General features: G+C 36.0%; 2 protein-coding genes across 7 annotated transcripts; one reads left to right on the forward strand and one right to left on the reverse strand.

Moving 5' to 3' along the window:
• The first annotated feature begins 68 nt into the window (after nt 1–68).
• On the forward strand, nt 69–15,626 carry LOC110659345 (sister chromatid cohesion protein SCC2). 5 transcript variants are annotated; one of them, XM_021817242.2, is made up of 28 exons: nt 69–576; nt 1,525–1,643; nt 3,030–3,154; nt 3,235–3,328; nt 3,421–3,677; nt 4,413–4,517; nt 4,677–4,788; nt 5,667–5,763; nt 5,868–6,054; nt 6,198–6,629; nt 6,768–7,291; nt 7,392–7,602; nt 7,672–7,722; nt 7,834–7,992; nt 8,093–8,260; nt 8,634–8,933; nt 9,010–9,162; nt 9,870–10,039; nt 10,850–10,958; nt 12,463–12,609; nt 12,688–12,792; nt 12,857–13,090; nt 13,438–13,571; nt 13,651–13,941; nt 14,029–14,452; nt 14,746–14,838; nt 14,933–15,058; nt 15,148–15,626. In XM_021817242.2, exons 1-28 carry the CDS (start codon nt 299–301, stop codon nt 15,367–15,369), a joined length of 5,427 nt encoding a protein of 1,808 aa, XP_021672934.2. In that variant the 5' UTR covers nt 69–298; the 3' UTR covers nt 15,370–15,626. The 5 variants fall into 5 exon arrangements, with proteins under 5 accessions (XP_021672934.2, XP_021672935.2, XP_058009424.1 ...); XM_021817243.2 differs by having other exon boundaries at nt 1,525–1,634; XM_058153441.1 differs by having other exon boundaries at nt 1,525–1,620; nt 3,022–3,154.
• Nucleotides 15,627–16,595: 969 nt separating this feature from the next.
• On the reverse strand, nt 16,596–19,820 carry LOC110659346 (biotin carboxyl carrier protein of acetyl-CoA carboxylase 2, chloroplastic). Of its 2 annotated transcripts, XM_058153445.1 has the most exons (8): nt 19,656–19,820; nt 18,887–18,999; nt 18,042–18,095; nt 17,792–17,940; nt 17,366–17,687; nt 17,142–17,213; nt 16,962–17,027; nt 16,596–16,867 (listed from the first exon to the last, which is right to left on the reverse strand). In XM_058153445.1, the coding sequence occupies exons 1-8, from the start codon at nt 19,714–19,716 to the stop codon at nt 16,844–16,846; spliced, it is 861 nt and encodes a 286-aa protein (XP_058009428.1). In that variant the 5' UTR covers nt 19,717–19,820; the 3' UTR covers nt 16,596–16,843. The 2 variants fall into 2 exon arrangements, with proteins under 2 accessions (XP_058009428.1, XP_058009429.1); XM_058153446.1 differs by lacking the exon at nt 19,656–19,820 and having other exon boundaries at nt 18,887–19,444.
• Nucleotides 19,821–19,904: the final 84 nt, after the last annotated feature.

Here is a 19,904-nt window from a genome sequence, read left to right on the forward strand (position 1 = left end):
CAAGGGCATTTTCGTGAACTAATCAACTTTGTTCCTAAATTTTCCACGCCTATGAAACCAAATCCACTTTGCCCCTCCCCAAAAAATAACTTTCCCCGCCATTTGCATCTATTTTTTCTCTACCCAATTCTCTCCTTCTAGGGCTTCCAGCTCTCTCTGCAACGCGTTAAACCCTAATTCTCCTCTAATTGCCCCATAATTCCACATTATTACATCAATACCACTTCGACACTACTCTACGTCACTCTCTATTCATGCTTTTACTTTTCTACTCGTTAACTCACCGGTTAATCAATCGATGAGCTATTCAAATTCAAATCCAACCGCCTCAGCTTCGGGCTGGAGCTCCGGTCCACGGGGCATAGGGTTATCCAACACCATACACTCGGAGGTAGCACCGTGCTTGCCGTTGCCTTCGCTTCCGGTGTTCTGTGGCGCATCGGATCCGCACCTGCGGTTATTCGACGATGGTGGTAGTAGTAGTGTTAGAGGTGTTTGGTCTTTGAATCGAAGTGAAATTCTCGCTCAGTCTGCTCGAATTGCTGATCTGCTTCGAGAAACGGATGTTTCCTACTTGTAAGTATCGTTTTTGAGCGACAGTTAAGTTTTTTTTTTTTTTTTTTTCTAAAATCAGTTTTAAGTATACATTGGAACTCGAGCTTAGGAAGCTAATGAAATTAAGTGCAAATGCGGTTTTACATATGCTTGCTTGTGAAAATGTGAATTTAAGTTGTTTGTATTTTTTTGAGTAGCTTAAAGAATCGAGATTTTGATGCAAGTTTCATTTTCACTATGAATTTGTGGTTTTACTTGTGAATTCAGGTTGTAATTGAAATGAAGTGTAAAAGTATGTGGTTTAAGTTTTCTCTTCACTTTTTTTTTTTTTTTTTTTTTTTTTTTTCTATTTGATTGATAGTTTGAATCATCTAAATTTTAAGCTATGGTTTTGCATCAGGATTTACGTTAGAAGCAAAGTCAAACTTTATAGGGTAGTTCATTTCGGCTGTTTCTGGAGTAAGCCATTTAAGCTTACTTTCAATGATGTGCGTGAACTGCAAAAGTTATGATTTTGCAGTAATTCATCTAAGTACCTTCTGTTGAAATTATCACAAAACAGTTTTATTTAACTGAATTGGATTTGAATTAAAAATAAAAACTGAATTGGATTATATTTCAAGACTTGATCTCCGAAGTGTAGTCAAATAAAGTCATAGCAGCTTCAAGTACAAACGCCACTCACTTGATTCAGTCTTCTTTTTTCGTTTATCCCTTTTGTTGAAATGCATATAAATGCCAGAATTGAATACTTTCTGCTTAATCTTAATTGTTCCAGCTTTGACTCTGATTTTTCATTTGGCTTTTAAGAAACTTTTGTAGTCTGATTTTATATTGACTAAAGTGCATCATTGTTTCTTGATTAATTACTACAGATATCGTGAATGGTTTACTAGGTTCATGTTTTTCCTACCTTATCTTAATTACATTAGGTGGCTGCATTTTGTTTATACCTGTTATTCTTTACAGGAACCTTAGAGATGAGACAGGGCCAATTTCAATTGAATTTGTTGAGCCTTTGGAACTTCATGACCAGGTTCTTCAATGCAATCCTGAAGCATTTGAGTATGTAACTCCTGGTAAACAAAGTACACACTATTGCTCTTTCAACTTGTTCTCTCCCCTTACCCACATAAGCATCTTTGTTTTTCTATCTAGGTATATTTTAATGTATAGTTGAGTCAATATGTGATTTATTATCAATATGGATGAACAAGGGATGTGCATCTAGAAAAATTTTAGATTTGTGCTGTTAGAGATATAATTGAGTTACTTAGACTAAGCCACCAGATTTAGGTTGTCTTGCAGTGTTAAAAAAGAATATTGTGAGGGTAGGTATGGTCAAGTAAATTGTGTCACGATACAATGGTGACAAACAAAAGAAAATCTAATGAAGAAATGCTTATTTTATGTCTTGGAACTAATCCTTCACCTCTAGCAAATGGATGAGATTGGAGTGCATATTTATGGAAACTCAACAATATAGTGTTGACCATTTTATTTTTATTGTTTAGACTTTAAAGAATAGTGTAATTAAGGTTGGAAAAAGAGGGAATATGTTTGTGGGAGTGCTAACATGATTTCTGTTCGCAATTAGTTTTTGTTATGTTGGAAAGGCAGATCCACAACCCAAAAAATAGGTGCAGATAGATAGGACATGACTTAGAAGTGTTCATGGACATGGACTGGTGTTAGTTCTGAGCACTTGCCAATTTATAAGGAAAATTTATATGCTAGCTGTGAAAGTAACAATCATTAATGTAAATACAATGTTTGGTTTAAATGAATGTGTTGAGATGGATAAAAGCAGTACAATTACACAAAAAAAAAGTTATAGAATAAGAGATGTCAATGTGTTGTTAAGGTGTTCAGTGTTGTGTTATTGTACTACTTTTAGTCTTTTTCACATATGCATTTGTGCCTTGTCCAATTATGTCTTATCTAATTTCCCAGTTGTGTCAATAATTATAAATTAACCTGTATTGTTCCTTTGCATGCAAAATGGCTGTCAATACAGTGATAACTGATAGGTGATGTAGTCCTTAAAAGTGTTGATAAGCAACACATCACCCTCATGTCTTGTAGGTTATTTGTATATGGATTGGATAATGGATAGATAATTGTGATTCTGCTGACTACAAGTAATTACTTAACATACTTACTGGTGGAAATGTTTTTGACATTGTAGGTTATCAAATATGATATCACAGTTAGGTTTGTAATTAGAACTGGAACTTAAATAATGAGATAGAAGGATAGCTGTTTGTTGTTGGTAACTGCTCAAATATAGAAAAATAAGTAAAAAGAAAAGAAGTCAGACTCACATCATAATTTTCAAGTTTAATTTAGATACGCTGAATCTCTTTGGACGTTTGCATTTTCATAAATTTTTTTCTGTACTAGTGACTGTTGATTTTAAATGACATTTAAAAGTGTTGTGCTTATGGTTTATTGCTTTTGTTCAAGTTTCTCAGATAAGAAGCAATCCGGAAGTACAGTATTTGAAAGCAAGCCCATTGGGCCTAGTGTACCTGTTTTGAGTCAAGGTCAAAGAGACTGTGATGTAAATCAACATCACCAGTTCAACTCCATTCCTAATGTATGTATGCGTTGGGACTTGGGATTTTGCTATACATGTTTGATTTGTTTTGTACTTTTGACATTGAAGATAAACTGCAGGAAATTGCATCTTCTTCGAGAAGACCAAAAGTCAAGAAGAAGGGCACTGATGATGTACCACCACTGGTTCAGCCAGATCCTGCTGAGATTCAAGGTTTGCAATGTGATGATAATTTCACTCTTTCTCTCTCCTTTTCTCCCTCCTATATTTATGCTAAAACTTTTGGTGCTAATATCTTTGTTTAGATGCCACCATTGGAAGCTTCTGTGATGTGCTAGAGGACTTCTGTGGTAGATCTGAAATTATGGGTGATGAACGGGGTGAAGCAGAATGGTTGTCAGTGCCTGCTTCTGATGTTAGAATGCTTGTGAATGAAATAATGTCCATACGTTCAAAAAAACTTCTACATTTGGTTCCCGTAGATATTCTTGTAAGGCTCTTACGGGTTCTAGATAATCAGATACACCGAGCAGAAGGTTTGTCTGTTGATGAATGTGAACATGTGAGTTTCTTATTCTTTTATTTTGGTCCTGACTTCTTGTTTATGCTCTGTTTTATTTGGGGGGTACTGTGCTTATGCTTCCTTTCTTCTTTACTTTTTTGTCTGGCATTTTAATGTTTGCTTGAAAATCATATTTTAAGGAGATAACTGATAATCTTTGCTTTTATTTAGTATTGTTTCATTTCCTTTGCCTTAGTTGAGTGTTGCAACCTAAATTTCTCATATTTTGTGCATGCTAGTCTGTTATCTGTTGTGTCTTAGTGTAATTTTGCCATTCAGCAATTGGCTGGAATATTTTATACTGATTTTGTGCAATAATTTCAAAAATCCTTAAAAAATATCTTTAAATGAAAGCCTCAACTTATTGTGAGGCCAATTTTACTAGAGATAAAATCAATTTATGTTTCCAAATATGGGACCTTGTTTAGCTTTTGTGGATATTAATTATTGATATCTGTCTTATGATGTCTTAGAAATCATTGATTTATAGTCTGCCTTTTATTTGCAGTGCTGGCATCAACCACGGCTAATTTATTAAAATCATAATACTTGGGTCTTCTGAACTTTTGTTTCAAGGGTTTTCTTGATGGATAAATATCTTATCAGAGTTTTGATTGAAAGATCTGTTTTGGGAATTTCCTCCCAGATATTTTAAGATGTAGTATTCTTTCTTTGCATGATATTCAACACCCGGATGTATGATGTAGTTATTTGTTTTTGTTCCTAATGATGCAGGATTCAGATGCAGTCTCCTTGGTCTTTTGTGCCTTGGAATCCATTCATGCAGCTCTAGCTGTAATGGCTCATAACAACATGCCAAAGCAACTGTATAAGGAAGAGGTTCATCCTATAATTTTCTTTCTTCATTTGTTCCTTCTTGATTGACAGTGTATCCTAATAGTTCTCCCAGTTCTTTTCCTTTCAGTTCAGACGATGTGCCTGCTTTAGTTTTTGTATGATTCTAACTTCTGTTGACTGATTATGGCATTTTCATATCAGAACATTGAAAGAATTCTTGAGTTCTCTAAGCATCAGATAATGGATGTTATGTCAGCTTATGATCCATCATATCGTGCTTTGCATAAGCCAAGTGAAAATGTGGCACCTGAAGGTAAATCTTAGGCTTTGATAAGCTGGAACTTTCTGTAACGTGCTTTCATCCATGTGTCATTGCTTTTCATACGCTTCTGGACTGGTGCAATCTTTTCTTTTTGAACACCTTAATTCAATGTCAAAGAATTTCCTACCGCTACCATATAGCAATCCTCTCCATTTGATGTGTGTGTGTGTGTGTGTGTGTGTGTGTGTGTGTGAATATAAACTTTCTAATACAATCTTAAGATTGCAGTTATCTTTACTTTTAGAACTGAAATATCCATCATTACATCATGATAATAACTTAATAACACAACAATTTGATAAGTTAATCTTTGTTCAAACTTCACATTTTAAAGTATAATTTCAATTTTGAAAATCCAAAATATTGTAGCACACATAGAACTGATTATTAGTACTTTTTAATTGTAATTACGTAACAAGTTGATGTTCAAAACTTTTGAAAATGATGTTGAAGTAAAGAAGTGGTAATTGTCTTCCATGCATGAAAAGAATATATTGTAAATTACAAACGTTCAAATGGGTAAAGTGATTTTACCCTGTAAACTTGTGCAAACTGATTTTTGCATTTGGAAATGCAATTTCGACTTTATTTACTTGATTACAAGTCTGTACAGTTTGAATCAGCTACATATTTCTAACTCAAAAAATCAGACAAGTCAACTCACCATTTTAACAATAATGATCTAATCATCACATTAAAAAATGAACAGAAACGAAAAGAAAAGAAGGGTTTATGACTTTTTCAAGGTAGTTTGATATAACATAGGCTGCTGTTTTTCCTTTTTTTTTTTTAACATCAAATTAATTAGTTCCTTGCTCTATTCTTTCTCCATCTAATTAAATGTTACATTTTTCACTCTTGATTATCAGGTGATGAAGATGAAGAGCTTGAGACTGAATATGGTTCAGCAAGCAAGAGAAGGCGTACTCAAAAGAGTTCAAAACTGAAGAAATCAGCATTTAACAAGTGTGCTTATCAATATACTTTTCCCAGCATTGAATATTATGATGCATTTTTTATATTTGGAAGTGAGGTTTCTTCTTGTTTTTTATGATTTTTTTCTTTGATAGGGTCTCTGGAGCTGTGAATACTATACTACAAAAACTGTGCACTGTACTTGGTTTGCTGAAGGATTTGTTGTTGATAGAGAGGTTATCTGATAGTTGCATTCTACAACTGGTGAAGACAAGCTTCACAACATTTTTGGTGGATAATATCCAACTCTTGCAATTGAAGGCAATTGGTTTAATTAGTGGGGTAGGGATCTGTTCATATTGTTTCTTATTGAGCGCTCATGCATGATGTTTGTGCATGCATGCATGCATACTGTTGTGTTGAGAATGCTTCTTTATCATACTGTTCTTTGGTCTGAGTCTCTAGGTTTTCTAATGGTGATGCAGATATTCTATTCATATGCACAGCACCGAGCATATGTTATAGATGAGGTTGTTCAACTTCTCTTGAAGTTACCATTTTCAAAACGAGCAGTAAGAGCCTACCACCTGCCCGATGAAGAACAGAGGCAGATTCAGATGATTAGCGCTTTGTTGATTCAATTGGTTCACAGCAGTGCAAATCTTCCTGATCCTTTGAGGGAAGCGTCAAGTGGTAATTCTATTTTAGAAGTCTCTTTGGATGCTACTTATCCAACCAAATGCCATGAAGCGGTCACGGAGACATGCTGTCTTTTCTGGACCCGGGTTCTTCAGCGCTTCGCAACTGTGAAGAACCAGGATGCTTCTGAAATGAAAGTGATGATGGAAAATCTTGTTGCAGATCTACTAACAACTCTGAACTTACCTGAATACCCCGCATCAGCTCCCATCCTGGAGGTGAGATACATAAAAATAATATGTATGATTAAATATATATATTTTTTTTCCTGAGGTGTTGGAATGTATTCTGAGAACATCTATGTGCATGTCCCTGGGTTCTTGTTGGGATGATATCCAAGAAACTGTTGGTTGCAGGTTCTTTGCGTATTGCTACTCCAGAATGCTGGGCTGAAGTCCAAGGACATTTCTGCACGTTCCTTGGCCATTGATATTCTTGGTACAATTGCAACAAGATTGAAGCAGGACGCTGTCATTTGTGGCAGGAACAAATTTTGGATATTAATGGAATTGACTGGTGGTGATAATGTCGACCAGAGTTATCCTAAAGATGCATGTTGTGTTTGCTTTGATGGAAGAGTTGAAAAAACACTGTTTATGTGTCAAGGTTGTCGGAGATTGTTTCATGCTGACTGCATGGGAGTAAGAGAACATGAAGCTCCTAATCGGAGTTGGCAATGCCAGATTTGTATCTGCAAGAAGCAACTTATTGTGTTACAATCTTACTGCAAATCACAGAGTAAGGATGAGGGGAAAAAGAATAACAAAAAGGATTCTAAAGCGTGTGATCCCATTGCAAAAGTTGAAATTGTTCAGCAGTTGCTCTTGAATCACCTCCAAGATTCTGTTTCTGCTGATGATGTGCATCTTTTTGTTCGATGGTTTGTACATGAAGCTCTTTCTTTGCTGCTTTTATATTTCCATAGATATTATAGAGAGCATGTTTTTTAGGGTTCAAATGGGGGGAACATGTTTGTGCAGGTTCTATCTATGCTTATGGTACAAGGATGATCCAAAATCTCAACAGAAGCTCATTTACTACCTTACTAGACTCAAATCAAATCTTGTTGTGCGCGATACTGGGACTACCTATTCAAAGTTGATGAGGGACTCAGCAAAGAAGATTACTTCAGCACTGGGACAAAATAGTTCTTTCTGTAGAGGGTTTGATAAGATTCTTCATATGCTTCTGGTCAGTAAACTATTTCACTTCTGTTTTTGTAAGTCATGATCTTGAATCTTACGTGTTTGTTATTTCCAGGCAAGTTTAAGGGAGAATTCTCCTGTAATTAGGGCCAAAGCTTTACGAGCAGTAAGTGGAAAGTTTTATTTGTTGATCTGCTGGGTTTTGAATTTGGAATAATTGGCTTTTATGCCTAATGATGTAGTCAATGCCCCTTTCTCTGTGGTATGATTGGATCAGGTCAGTATCATTGTAGAAGCTGATCCGGAGGTATTATGCGACAAACGTGTACAGTTGGCTGTTGAAGGAAGATTTTGTGACTCTGCAATATCTGTCAGAGAAGCAGCACTGGAACTTGTTGGTAGGCATATTGCTTCACATCCTGATGTCGGGCTGAAGGTTTGTCAAACTAAATTCACTTATTCATGTAGATTTGCAGGACTTGGTTTTATTATTTACTTTTCTTCTCTCATCATTCAATATTTTGCTGGTTTTGCAGTATTTTGAGAAAGTTGCTGAGAGGATAAAAGATACAGGAGTAAGTGTTCGAAAACGAGCTATCAAAATTATACGAGATATGTGCACATCAAATGCTAGCTTCTCTGAATTTACAACAGCTTGCATTGAAATCATTTCTCGCATTAGCGATGATGAGTCAAGTATCCAGGTAATTTGGAAGCAAATGAAATGAGTTCGTAAATAATTATTAGCATTTCATTTATCTTATAGTAATTGTCCATCTTTCTTGGTGTTCAATTCTTTGTACATATATTATATAATTATATTATGTGATCGTCCTTTTTAATCTGCATTTTTTAATCTAGCCTTTTGGGTTAGTGAAAATTTTGTGAATTATGCTTGTCTATTTCATCATTTTTACAGTTAGCAGTGCCATTATCTTATTGTTTCTTAAGTTATCCGAGTACATAATGATTCATGATAATGTTATTGATTTCAATTTTTGGAATACCATGCACTTGTGTGAAAAATTGTTTATTTGCCTAATTCTATTTCCTGGCATTTATAATTTTCTTATCCAGGATCTTGTTTGCAAGACGTTTTATGAGTTCTGGTTCGAGGAACCATCAGGTTTGCAGACGCAATATTTTGGAGACAGTAGTTCTGTGCCCTTGGAGGTGGCGAAGAAGACTGAGCAAATTGTTGAGATGTTGAGGAAGATGCCAAGTCATCAGCTTCTTGTCACTGTCATTAAGCGTAACCTAGCCCTTGATTTTTTCCCACAATCAGCTAAAGCTGTTGGGATCAATCCTGTATCACTTGCATCAGTTCGTAAGCGCTGTGAGTTAATGTGCAAGTGCTTACTGGAAAGGATATTGCAGGTATCATTTTTGCTTGTGTATGCATATGCTCTTTTATCTGGTTTTGAGAACCTTATTTGGAAATTTGTTCTTCCAGGTGGAAGAAATGAGCAGTGAGGAAGTGGAAGGGCGCACGCTACCTTATGTACTAGCATTGCATGCATTCTGTGTTGTGGATGCTACACTTTGTGCCCCGGGTTCTGACCCTTCCCAGTTTGTAGTCACTCTGCAGCCATATCTCAAGAGTCAGGTTATCTGAAGTTTGCTTTTTATGATATGTGGTTATCTGATATTGGCTGATGGCATAAGAATGCCAGTTATAGTGATCGCATAGTTTTAAATAACAGATTTGGAAATGGTGTAACTGAATTGGTCTGAAAAGGAAACCATTGTGGAACTGTTCAATAACTAGCCATTGCCATATCAAGTAGATAATTAAAAGAGCAATTTGGAGGTTGCACTTGGAAAATTGCTAATAAGGGGCCATTATTTGGTGCAGTGGTAACAGTCTTAGGGTTTTGATTAGAAATATGTAGTTTTGAGTTTCAAGAGCAGCTTTATCATGTGAAAAAGTTTATTATCAATTTAGATTTCTATGTGAGAACCTTGATTTGGCAGGGTTATAACTGGGTGCTTTGTACTTTGAGTTTCTTACTAGCTCTAAAAATAATCTGCCTATCAAGAACTTGTAGAAGTATCTTGCATCTATGCTTCTTTGACTTGAGTAGTATGTGCTTAGTTGCCACCTTTCCATGCAAATGGATCATTTCTCAACCTAATGGTGCCCTCTTAATATTCATCGTGGCTGGCAGCTTTTCCATATATTTTCAATTTGGATACGCCTTAAAATAAATTTAAAAAAAAGGAGAGAAATTTGAAATTAGGCCACCCTTTTTGCGTATTTGTCTGTTGGTGGAGGTAATTCATATGATATAATTGGCTTTTGCTTGTGTCCAGGTTGACAACCGAGCAGTTGCACAATTACTGGAGAGTATAATCTTCATAATTGATTCTGTTCTTCCCTTGATCCGAAAGTTGCCTCAAAGTGTTGTTGAAGAGCTTGAACAAGATCTGAAGCACATGATTGTTCGGCATTCATTTTTAACAGTTGTCCATGCTTGCATCAAGTAATTTAGACTGACTTCTTCCTTCTCTTCCTTCTTCTTCTTCTTCTTCGTTTAAAATTTTCCTTGTCTTTTCTTCCCTTTTTTCCTCATTTGTTATAACTGCTATCTTTTGTTAATTTATTGAATTGGCAGAGTTGTACTTTATAACCAGATTTCTTTAACCTGTGTGCTGTGCTTCCACTCGCCCCCTCGCCGCTCGCCCGCCCGCCCGGGCGGCCCCCCCTTCTCCCTCTCCTCTTTTTTTCTCCTTTATTGAGTGAACTGAATATATATAAGATTGGGTTGAGGAAAGCTATTGTTTTATTTTGTGCTGAGCCAACTCCTAAGCTTCTTGTTGAGGTCAACATTGAGCTATAATTACTTGTAATTTAATGTGACTCTGGCTGCAGCTGTTTATTACACGAATTCTTGTTGTTGACTTGTTGTCATGTAAACATGTGCATTAATGGCGTTATATTGGCCCTTTCAATTATTGTTACTTGCTTTGGTACTTTAACATCGCTATAAATTCTATCGTGGTCTATGGAAACAAATATATGTGCTTTTCTCATGGAGTCGTAGTTGTGGCATTGTTTTTTCATGATAATGTAAAATTTCTGTGTATTATACATCTTGGAGTGTGTTGGATTTGATGTCTCTAATGTTATCAGTTAAGATATTATGGTAGAATGGGGGGAAAACAAAGGATTATACAGGGATTGAAGACATTTAATTATCTGTTTATGTGCTCTATGTCATTGTTTAAATGACAGTTTTTTTTTTTTTTTTTAATCAGACTTTCAAATTTATAGCAGTGTGGATCTTTGACAGGTGTCTTTGCTCTTTGAGTAGAGTAGCAGGAAAGGGTGCTGCTATTGTTGAGTATCTTATTCAGGTATTCTTCAAACGTCTGGATGCTCTGGGAACTGAAAACAAGCAGGTTGGCGGCTACATAAGTTCTTTCGTCTTATTGTTTGGTTTCCATATTCATATATTTTATATTTTATGACTTGATATTAAGTTAAGCATCTATAGTACCACATGAAAAGCTGCATTCTGTATTATGTTGTCATATTTATATGCTTTATGCATGTGGATTATACAAATGGTTTGGATGGATAACAACTGTTAAACTAGCAAGATTGTTTGGCAATTAGCAAAAGATAAGTTTGATATCAAACTGCACTCATTTGTTTGCTTGCTTGCTTAGGTACCATTTTATATTTGATTTTGGTATCTAAGAAGTTACTAAAATTAATTTTTTTAGAAATTACCATTAACTAAGATTGACTAGAAAATATTTTGGTTGAATTCTTTTTAAAAATTGCGAGTAAAAACTTTCTTGAATGAGAATGTTCCAAAACTTTATTGAATAATAAGATTGTTCCCTTATAACGTGATAGCAGTAAATAGAAGTGTCAATGTTTGAACATAACTTGAATTGGACACATAATATGAGGATGGCTGTCTATTGTCCACATTCTAGGCAGTCGTGAAAATGGTTGAGTTGTATTCAATTTTCTGGCGAGGTGAAGTTGAGTAGAGTGGTAGAATGGGGCTGGGTACAATGGCTAATTTGCTTGCCCTTGTTATGATCATGTAAAATTATTATTATTTTTTTTAATAATTCCTGCTCAAATTATTGGGGTAAATGGATTGCATATTGTCCATTTCAGATTCTGACATAAAATCCAGCTAAATGCACTTCAATAGAAAAAATTGCTTCAGACACTTGATTGGGAAAAAAAGTTCATACACTGAAATAACAAATTTGAAAAAAATTCCGATATCATGGGTGTAATTATTCCAAAAAATAATCATTTTGTGTTTGTTTGAAATCTAAACACTGTTATAGCCAACTTTCAATGTGACATCATAGGAAATGTTAACTTCAGTCACCAACTTAGTACCATTTTGGGGGAAGTTTAGGGTTCAATTGATGTAAACTGAAAAATTCCCTTTCCATGTCACCATAAATGATCCAAGCCATTTTTTTAATGGCTTGAAGTCTTGGTTTGTTCAAGACTGGTTTTCAAGCTTATTGTTTCCATAAGCATAAACAAGCAACTTGAAGCATGCTCTTGATGTTTTTAACAAACAATCTGAGATTGGAATATTGATTTTGACTTGTTTAGACAAAGCTAAACCTACAACTAGTCAACTTAAATAGATCAAATTTGCATATGCCAACCTCAGTTCAGTTCAATTGTTGCCCTACTCGCTTTTTTAATTGAATAGAGGTATTTAGGACAAGCTCTTGCTCTATTTAACTTAAAACTTTTGGCAACACTTGTGAGAACTGCTAACCTTTTTGAATTTCTGTTGTGTATTTAGTTTCTCTTGATGTTCAGTTGACTGGTTTGCTGTATATTCATCCTTTATGAATCAAATCTTTTAAAATACAGAATATATTAATTGAGATTTTTCCCTTGTGCTAATTGCAGCTAGTGTGCCGTTCTCTGTTTTGTCTTGGATTGCTTATTCGCTATGGGAATTCTTTGCTGAGGAATTTTGATGTTGTCAGCAACCTCACCTTGTTTAAAAAGTATCTCCGCATGGAGGATTTCGGTATAAAAGTCAGGTCTTTGCAGGTATTTTGTTGTTGGCTCTTAATTTTGTTGAAGCCTGCTTTAGTTTAAGTTGTACTTATCTAGTTTTAATTCTTGTAGGCATTAGGCTTTGTTCTAATTGCTAGGCCTGAATATATGCTGGAAAAGGACATCGGGAAAATATTAGAGGCAACTTTATCTTCTGGTTCTGACGTTCGTCTTAAGGTATTAATTCCCCTGTTGTTCTGCAATTTGATTTTCACTGGGTACTAATAATTCTTTTGTTCAGATACAAGCATTGCAAAACATGTATGAATATCTTCTTGATGCTGAAAGCCAAATGGGAACAGATAAAGCGAGTAATGATGTAAATCATCATCCTGTAGAAGGGGGCCATAGTGTTCCTGTTGCTGCTGGTGCAGGTGATACCAACATCTGTGGGGGTATCGTTCAGTTGTACTGGGATAATATTTTGGGTAGATGTTTGGATTTCAATGAACAAGTTCGCCAGACTGCACTTAAGGTGAGAACATCAAATTTTGTGTTTTTGCCCTGGTCTCTCAACTCAATGCTGTAAACCTGGCCGCAGCTTGCATGAGAGGATAAAGCCAAAGCAATCAACATGTTATGTATGGCCTAAGGAAATTTGGAAAATGAAAGCTATGAGCATAATAACAGTTTAATAATTTTCAAGTTGAATAACAAAATAGTTCTTTTCCAGCAATTTTTAATTGATGTCCTAGTATAGGAACTAGATGAAAAATTTATTGGTATGATAGCCCTTATGCACCTTGCTAGAGAGCACATGTTCTCACTGAATTTTTGAGTTATGTCCTGAGTTTTATATTTTTTGCTATGCTCTTAATGCAGATTGTGGAGGTAGTGCTACGGCAAGGTCTGGTCCATCCTATCACTTGTGTTCCATACCTTATAGCACTAGAAACAGATCCTCAAGAGTTGAACTCAAAGTTGGCGCATCATTTATTGATGAATATGAATGAGAAGTAGGCTTCTTGAAACAAACTTCCTTTTTTTCCTCCCTTGATGTTTTTATGTCAAAACTTATGACTAGCTTCATTCCAGGTATCCTGCTTTTTTTGAAAGCCGGTTGGGGGATGGCCTTCAGCTATCATTTATATTCATGCAATCCTGCAGTGTTTCTGCTGAAAATCTAAATCAAAAACTCCAATCTAGAGCTGCTGGAAATTTGAAGGGAAAACCTGAAGGTGGTTCACTCATTCAAGCAAGGCTTGGAGTTTCCCGAATATACAAGCTTATCCGTGGAAACCGCATTTCAAGGAACAAATTTATGTCTTCAATTGTGCGTAAATTTGACAATCCAAGCTGGACGAATTCAGTTATTCCTTTTTTGATGTGAGTTCTCTATTTAGTGTCAGTCCCAGATTTTACTCTTACCCATTTGTATATTATTTTCAGAAGTTGGTCGGTTTCTTTTTACAGGTACTGCACAGAAGTACTTGCTATGCTGCCATTTACATCTCCCGATGAACCACTTTATTTGATTTATGCAATAAATCGGATAATACAGGTTAGGGCTGGAGCCCTTGAAGCAAATATGAAGGGCTTAATTTTACATTTGTCACAAAGAAATTCTGGGAAGTTGCTGCATGAAAATGGGGTAATTCAGCAAGAGCCAGGGCAGCCTATTCTCCGTCATATGGCCACAATGGATTTGAATGGGGTAATTCAACAAGAGCCAGTTGCGCAGCCTAATTTCACTCCTTTGACATCATTTGATTTGAATGGAACAGTTCAGGAAGAACCTCATTTGGTCTTGAGCTCTATTGCCTCTAGAGAACCAAAGATGGATAAGAGCTCAGCTAATTCTTTCAGCATCTCGAATGATGATGTGGAGAAAATCCAGGTACATTTTTAAGCTAAGGTGCTATCTAATGGAGAATGTGTTGGTTTTGGATTAGCAGAAAGGTTTTCCCTAAACCGGTACATTGTTTACGTGGGGAAGGAAGAAATGGATCCCAGATGTTGTGTTTTGTTTCTTTCAAGGGCATTGGTTGCAATATTTTGGTTTTTTGCAATAGCTCATCGTTATTTAATTTTGTGGACTTTATGGCCTTTCTCTTCTATTTTTTTGATGAACAATTACATGTATGAGAAGAAATCTCAGCATACCCCATTTAATCTGTGGTGCTTATGCAGGTTAATTGTCTTTGGGCAATTGCATTGCAGCTTCTTTTGAAACTTAAGAGGCATCTAAAAGTTGTATATAGCCTGAATGATACCCGCTGCCAGGTAGAAATTTGGTTTCTGCCATGACATTTCTTTACAGCAGACAAATTTTTTAGATGCACGGTTGCAAATAACTTTGCTTGATATCTACTACCAGGCTTTCTCTCCAAATGAACCCCCAAAAACCGGGGAAGCTCTGTCAAGGCAGAATATTCCCTTTGACATTAGTGAAACATCTACTAGTGTGCCATCCACGTATCAAGATTTGGTGCAGAGATATCAGGTAAAATGAGCGTCATTTTCCTAGGACAGGAATGGCATTTTGGCTAAACTGTGTATATCCTCATTTTTTTTATTGTCTTTCTTGTACAGGAATTTAAGGGTGCTTTGAAGGAAGATTCTGTTGATTACACCACTTACACTGCAAACATCAAGAGGAAGCGCCCTACACCTAGAAAGACAAAAAATGCACGTGTGAATGGAGATGACGACGATGATGATGATGATGATGCAGAATGGACAGGAGGGGTTCGGAGACAAAGTGGTAGTGGCAGGAGGGGTAACTACAATAGAGCAGGTAGGCAGCGATCATAGCTTTTTGTATATATAAAATAGTTAGGCTAACATGTACATTACTTAGGAGAAAAGGAAAATCAATAGATTAGCATGACAGCGAAAAGAGAAGAATTCTGGAAACAGAAGAAAAGAACGAATGAGAGGTCCTGGGATATGCAGGTTCTGTTAGTGTGGGGCCTGCAGGGCACTTTCAGGAGCTGTTTCCATTTTGTAATTTGATCAATATATTGTGACTACATTCTTTTCTGTCAATGAAATTCAAGATTTTTGTATCAGTTGCTAGCCAAGTATGTGTAGAAATCGTAAACCGTACATCGCAAATCTTTCCTTGGCATCCCATGAGATGAAAAGCTTCTGTTTTTTCTCCACTTCTATTCGCCTGCCCTAGAAACTTGGAACGTCTTGTACGTAGCAATCAGATTTGTAATATTGCCCTTTGTTTGTAACCTGTAAACTGTAATGTCCATTATGCTAGGGCCTTAGTTTGGTTTAAAATGGTCTATTTCTCAATTACACTTCCTCTGGAATTATTTTATAGAAAGTATGATTTAAATGTGTTTGGTTGGTATGTTAAATTTTTGAAAAGTAAAAGTGTATTAATGTAAAGTTACAATGAAAATGATATAAATATCATTGTTCCAAATATTAGTATAATATTTGAGGGAGGGTAAAGTAGAAAGTAGAATAATTTATGCTTATGAATTTGGGGTTCAGCTAAAAAATTTCGGAAAAGAAGTGACATTTTGGAAAGTTGGATAATATAGCGATCAAATAAGCTTAATTTTTAAACTTCTTGAGAAGTTCCAAGTTCCGTAGCCTAAGTTACCTTTAATTAGGTTTTTTTATGTTTGTACCACAAAAAGAAAATCATTTTCTAGGTTATTGCCATTTCATTTTTTTATTAAAAATGAGGCATTTTATTTTGAGTAATCAATAAAATAATAATATGCAACAATTGTTTCCCTTGATAATTGATTCTCTTACTCCCATTTCAGAGTTTTATTGAAATTCACCACTATCAACATTCCCATCATTCGTCGGAACGTTCATATATCTGTATTCTGAAAGAGAGAATTTGCAAATCAGTCGCATAAGCACTCCCCCTTTAAAATAATCCATAATTTTTATCCAACTTCTAAATGTTTGAGCTTGAAACTGCATGCTCTTCATAATGGTTTCCATCACATGATCTAATCAACCAGCAACAAGTTGATTGTTTGTTTGTGTTGGGGTCACTCCAAAAATGTCTTAAAATTTTGACACTATTTAAAAATCAGTCATCACCCATATTCTAAAGCATTGAGGCTTCTGCCACATATCAAATTCAATGATAAAGTAAAATAGAGCTTTCCCTGGACCAAGATATGACAATTATTCTTTTGAAGATGTAACACAGTAAAAAAAAATCGAAGGGTGACTAGATATCGTAACTTCAAAGTAACTTCTCTGCAAATACCGGCTGCTACCGAGCATAATGATTCTTTGAAGTGAATCATGGTGCAATGACAAATAATGGCTGCATGGAGGTAACAAAAGGCCTTCAGAACATGAGATAAGAGCATATAATATATGAATAGGAGGAAAGAAAGAAAGAAAGAAAGAAAGATTACCGTGTCCACACTAACTGGTTTCCCATCTTCTACCAAAATCTCAGCTACGGTTCCAGATTGATCAGCCTAAGAAACCATGAAATCATTGATAAAAAAGGAGCGCAATAAACCTAATGCAAATCTTTCATATTCATGCAGTTGAATGCACCATAATTTCTTGAGAGAAAAATAGTAACATACCTCAATTTCATTCATTAGTTTCATGGCCTCAATAATGCAAATAACCTGACCTTTCTGCACTTTATCTCCTACCTGTAAAAGAAACAAAATATATGGAGGAAATATTGTTACTTTGGCCATGATTTTTTTAATTAGGTATATACTAGGATATGTTCATCGGGAATCCAGGCATTTTGCAGGGACACTAGCTTTTAAATGGAAGGCTTACTGATATGAGCACTGACCTTCACAAATGGAGGTTCACCAGGTGCTGGAGATCGATAAAAGGTTCCTGCCATAGGGCATTTCAATGGTGTATGAGATGAAGTGCTTGTCCTTGCAGGGGAAGGCAAGGCAGCTGTAGGAACCGGAGGAGTGGAGCTTGGAGGAGCAGAAGCAGGAGCTGCCGGTGGTGGAGATGGAAGTGGGGCATGTTGGTAATGAGGTTGCATTGAAATGACAGGAGCTGGTGTTGGTGGCTGCTGCAAAGCCTCCTTTTTCCTAATTATGAGCTCACAGTCTAATTGCTTCAGTTGGAGCTCAGTGATATCTCTTGAATCCACAAGCCTGCTCATGAATTATATGAAAAATCTCAACTTAATGAAATCTACTCATGTGTATGCAAGCAATCTACAATGGCATTGAAAAGAAAAATGGTTGGTTTCACTTACTTGACAAGGTCTGATACTTGTGTCATGAATGCCGAAATTGATGATGCCTCTGGAATGTTTTCTGCAGGCTCATCTTTTTTCTCAGATGATGGAACTTTGGAGTTAGTGTCCAGCACTGGTGTAGAATTTGAAGACTTCTCGAAGATAACCTTGGATTCAAAAATTAAATTAGTCAACCATGTTGAGGACAATTGATTCCTGATTTAAACATATAACCTTTCTTAAAACTTATATATGAGTAACCCCTTACCTCATTCAGCTGTGCCTGCGCCTTTGTAACAGGAGATTGCTTCCTGTCAGGCCACTGCAAAAGAGAACCATATCATCCAACAATCAAGAGCAATAGTATTTCCGCTGAGACATAAGGGTATTACAAATTGAAAATCAAGTGCTTATTGTTAGGCTTTTGTGTAATGATCACAAAAAAGATAGTTTAAATCCCATTTATAAGCTGAAAATAGCTTGACTTGCTGGGCTCAGAATTGAGTGCAGATGAAGTTCTAACTAAAAAGCAGATGAAAAATTGAAGTCGATAGTGATTCAACTATAGTCTACAGGAGGCAACTCAGGTCTCTGTTGATTCTTTAGGATCAAAACAGGGCTGACAAAGGTTCAGAAATTACATTTCCATACGATTGAATTGATCCCAGACACTTAGAATTTTCCTGCATATAATTTTTTTTTTAAAAAAAAGAGCAATAATCACCACCACCATCACTACTGCATACTGGCAGATGTGACAATCCCATATAGAAGTTGGTATATTTAGGATCAAAACTAGGCTGATAAAGATTTAGAAAATTACAATTCCATACATTTGAATTGATCCCAGATGCTCAAAAATTTTCAGCACATGAATATTTTTTTTATTAAAAAAAAAAGAGCAATAATAACCAATGCGTACTGGCAGACGTGACCAATCCCATATAAACATAAACGTTAGCAACCAGAAATCGGAAAAACTGTTCTCATTCCACTACTGTCGCGGTGAAACAATCAAATTAAGCTTAAAGAGAATAAAAGCTGAAAATAAAACAAATGCAGATAAAACGAAGATAATAACCAAACATTATTGTTAAGAAAGCAAGAACAAACCTGAAATCCAAGAAGAGTGGAAGCACGAGGAGGAAAAGAAATGGTGGACTTGGGATGTGGGTTTGGAGCATTGGATCCAACATGAGCAACTAAAGATTGCTTAGGGCCTGGAACTAATAAGGAAGCCATTGTTGATTAATTTGCCACAAGACCAAGATATAAAAACCAGGAAACGAAAAATAACAGAGGAGAGCGAGGGTGGGGGGCGAAGATTTGTAGGAGAAAAGTTGGCGATGGGATCGAAGAAAGACGATAGTAAATCAAGAAAATGAAATACAAAAAGCCAACGAAGCCAATGGCAATAGCCAAATTTTTTAAAGAGAAATGGGTTTCGATATTTACAACGAAACACCAGTTCACATCAAAGGTATTCAAGTTTCTTAACTACCCACACCCATTCCACATTTCGGCAATGCACACAATGTTTTTGGGTTTTGGGGTTTGTGGGGGGTGGGGAGGGGGAATGGGAGAGTGAGAGAGAGGAACACGAGACGTTCGTCACCTCCAACGACTTGTGCAAGCAGTGACTGCGGTGTGGGGTCTTTACTTAAGGCTGATCTTTTAAATTGTAGAGATCAGCGTTGCAATTACAATTTTAATAGGTTCATGATCGGTTACTATTATTGAATCAACCAACAACTACTTTTCCTTATCCATCGTCCGTACTTAGAAGGAAAGAACATACGTGGCCTCTTGAAAGAGTAATCACTCAACCATCCTCTACAAATTATACATGTAGCCGAATACAGTTATCACAGGAAAAAATTACCTGACAGTTTTTCTTTTGAGATCGCCTTCTGATTTGCAAGGCTAAGCTCACTCTTATCCATGTTAGTTTGTCCTTCCACCGTTGTATAATAATATAATTTTTTCTTGAGAGGTGGCCGTTTAACTAGTAAAAAGAAATTTTGAAAATAAACTTAAAAATTAACAACAGAACAATATATTCAATTTATTGAAGATAAAATCCTGGGAAGGATCCAAAGCATTCAATGGGTTGGCTCAAACAAGACTGCTT

The sequence above is a fragment of the Hevea brasiliensis genome, chromosome 9 (assembly GCF_030052815.1).
Source record: "Hevea brasiliensis isolate MT/VB/25A 57/8 chromosome 9, ASM3005281v1, whole genome shotgun sequence".
Lineage (NCBI taxonomy): Eukaryota > Viridiplantae > Streptophyta > Magnoliopsida > Malpighiales > Euphorbiaceae > Hevea > Hevea brasiliensis.

Coding starts and splice junctions, on each gene's coding strand:
- LOC110659345 (XM_021817242.2), top strand. CDS start 299: ATGAGCTATTCAAATTCAAATCCAACCGCCTCAGCTTCGGGCTGGAGC. Junction 5,764..5,867: donor AAGAAATCAGCATTTAACAA/GTGTGCTTATCA, acceptor TTTCTTTGATAG/GGTCTCTGGAGCTGTGAATA. Junction 7,603..7,671: donor AGATTCTTCATATGCTTCTG/GTCAGTAAACTA, acceptor TGTTATTTCCAG/GCAAGTTTAAGGGAGAATTC.
- LOC110659346 (XM_058153445.1), bottom strand. CDS start 19,716: ATGGATAAGAGTGAGCTTAGCCTTGCAAATCAGAAGGCGATCTCAAAA. Junction 17,941..18,041: donor CGCAGGCACAGCTGAATGAG/GTAAGGGGTTAC, acceptor TTTGAATCCAAG/GTTATCTTCGAGAAGTCTTC. Junction 17,688..17,791: donor CAAGTATCAGACCTTGTCAA/GTAAGTGAAACC, acceptor ATTCATGAGCAG/GCTTGTGGATTCAAGAGATA.